Below are 2,218 nucleotides of genomic sequence, written 5' to 3' on the forward strand. Positions count from 1 at the left end.
AAAAACATCGAATAATTAATTACCCGAAATACTGTACGATCACGTCAAGCAAGGATAAAATTCACGGCCGAGATATTGCCTTCTACATCGCGCACCTCCACATACTTTGTTACTGAACTTCCATTACCAAATATACTTCATTCGTTATCTCTCTCAGTCTACAGGCATCCTGCGTGCTACTTTAATCAACGCAACATACGATTTGCCTGTTGCCCAGTTGTCACTTCCCGTCCCCTCGCTCCCCTTCCCCTCGCTTCCCTTCCCTTCGCTTCCCTTCCCCTCGCTTCCTTCTCTCTCGCTTCTCTCCTCCTCGCTTCCCTTCCCCTCGCTTCCCTTCCCCTCGCTTCCCTTCTCCTCGCTTCCCTTCCCCTCGCTTCCCCTCTCTCGCTTCTCTCCTCCTCGCTTCCCTTCCCCTTACTTTCTTCACCCTCACTTCCCTCCCCCTTACTTTCCTCACTCTCGCTTCCCTCCCCCTCCTTCCCTTCCCCTCGCTTCCCTCCTCCCCACTTCCCTTCCCCTCGCTTACCTTTCCGTCGTTTCCCTTTCTCTCGCTTCCCTTAATCCTTCGCTTCCCTCCTCCTCGCTTCCCTTACCCTCGCCTCCCTCCCCCTCAATTTCCTCCCCTCGCTTCCCTTGCTCTCGCTTTCCTCCCTCCCCCTTGCTTCCCGTCTCCCTCACTTCCCTCCCCCTCGCTTCCTTTACCCTTGCTTCCCTTCCCCACGCTTCTCTTCCCTTTGCTTCCCTCCCCTTCGCTTCCTCGCCCTCGCTTCCCTCCCCCTCGCTCCCCTCCTCCTCGCTTCCCTCCCCCTCGCTTCCCTCCTCCTCGCTTCCCACCCCCTCGCTCTCCTCCCCTTCACTTCCCTTCCCTTCTCTTCCCTCACCCTCGCACTCGTCCCGGGCCCTCGCCTCCCTTCCGGCGCCGGCAACACTTAAACATCCCCTTTTCACTCTTCGCTTTCCTTCCAATATCACGCTGATCTGCGCCGTTCTCATCACTGCTTTACATTCCTCTTCCCGTTAGTGGTAGAGACTGTACTTTTTGTGACCTTCCCAGCATCACCATCATATACTTATCTCCCTTTCGATGTTATGTATCCAAACATTTACAACCCTATACCGACAACAGACTAGCCTGACTCACGATCAGCTAACCGCTTTGTAGTTCTGCTCTTCATTTCCACGTTCTCCCAGCACCTTTACCTCTCATCGCCCCTTCCCCCCAGGCCATTGACGTGTGGACGGGCGTGTGTCTCACCTTCGTGTTCGGGGCGCTGCTGGAGTTCGCGCTCGTCAACTACGCATCGCGTTCTGACTTCCAGCGGAAGAAGCAGCGACGCCACTGGGAGATGGAGTCCCAAGCAGCCTACGATGCCTCCGTCGTGCCTTCCACCTCCGGAGGCGAAGGGGGCTTCCACCACAACCACAGGGATCTCCGCGATCAGTATTCGCCGGATAACGACGGTCACATTCCCGAGTATCCAAGCATGGTCAGGGAGAGAGTAAGTGAAATGTGGATGGATTCCCGCAGAGATTCGCACTACACGATAATTCATTTTATGCAAATCATCTTCCAAATGCATGCTCGAAATAATTCATTTTAGTAAATGTATGCGAATTATTTTCCAGAGTTAGCTCGGTTTTATTACGAGAATTGATTAGAGAATTCAGATAATTTGCATATTGTCATATAATGAAAGGCATTGCGGGAGAGGAGAGTATTTGATTAATCATTATGTTTGATTAGGCATTATTCATCCTGGCAGAATGTTCCAGAATGACTAGTAGAAATAATGAAGGATAGTTTTAAGCATATGGCTATTGATTAATGGAAGCTGATCTAAAGATTAAGCCAACAGTATCATGAAAATGCTGTTTATTAGTCATTATTTTCTAAACGTGTCGTGTGCAGCAACAATAATTTGATGGCAAATATGGCGATATCACTAAACGTAATGCAGGCTTCTAATAAAACTGTAATCTTTCTAATAAAACTGTCGTTTGTGTAAATAAAAGTATTGCTATTGGTACCGCTAATAGGAGTAATTGCATTAAAACTTATAAATTATCAAGACCATATTGGTAACGATCATCATACTGTGTGATAGTGATAAGTATCTTAATGACTGCAGTATCAATAATCTTGTAACAATCCTGATATTGATAATCAAATTGTGATGTTGATAGTGATGATAAAAACGATAATTCCGCATGTTTATTC

The 2,218-nt window shown here is 48.3% G+C and overlaps 1 protein-coding gene across 1 annotated transcript in view; it reads left to right on the top strand.

Annotated features, from left to right (window-relative positions):
• Positions 1–2,218, top strand: part of LOC119586394 (glutamate-gated chloride channel-like) — a 41,416-nt gene that overhangs the window by 33,886 nt on the left and 5,312 nt on the right. The window contains exon 5 of the mRNA XM_037935115.1: positions 1,224–1,499. Within this exon, the coding sequence (XP_037791043.1) occupies positions 1,224–1,499 (276 nt within the window). The remainder of the gene's footprint in view (positions 1–1,223; positions 1,500–2,218) is intronic.

Source organism: Penaeus monodon, chromosome 21 (genome assembly GCF_015228065.2).
Source record: "Penaeus monodon isolate SGIC_2016 chromosome 21, NSTDA_Pmon_1, whole genome shotgun sequence".
In the NCBI taxonomy this organism is placed as follows: Eukaryota; Metazoa; Arthropoda; class Malacostraca; order Decapoda; family Penaeidae; genus Penaeus; species Penaeus monodon.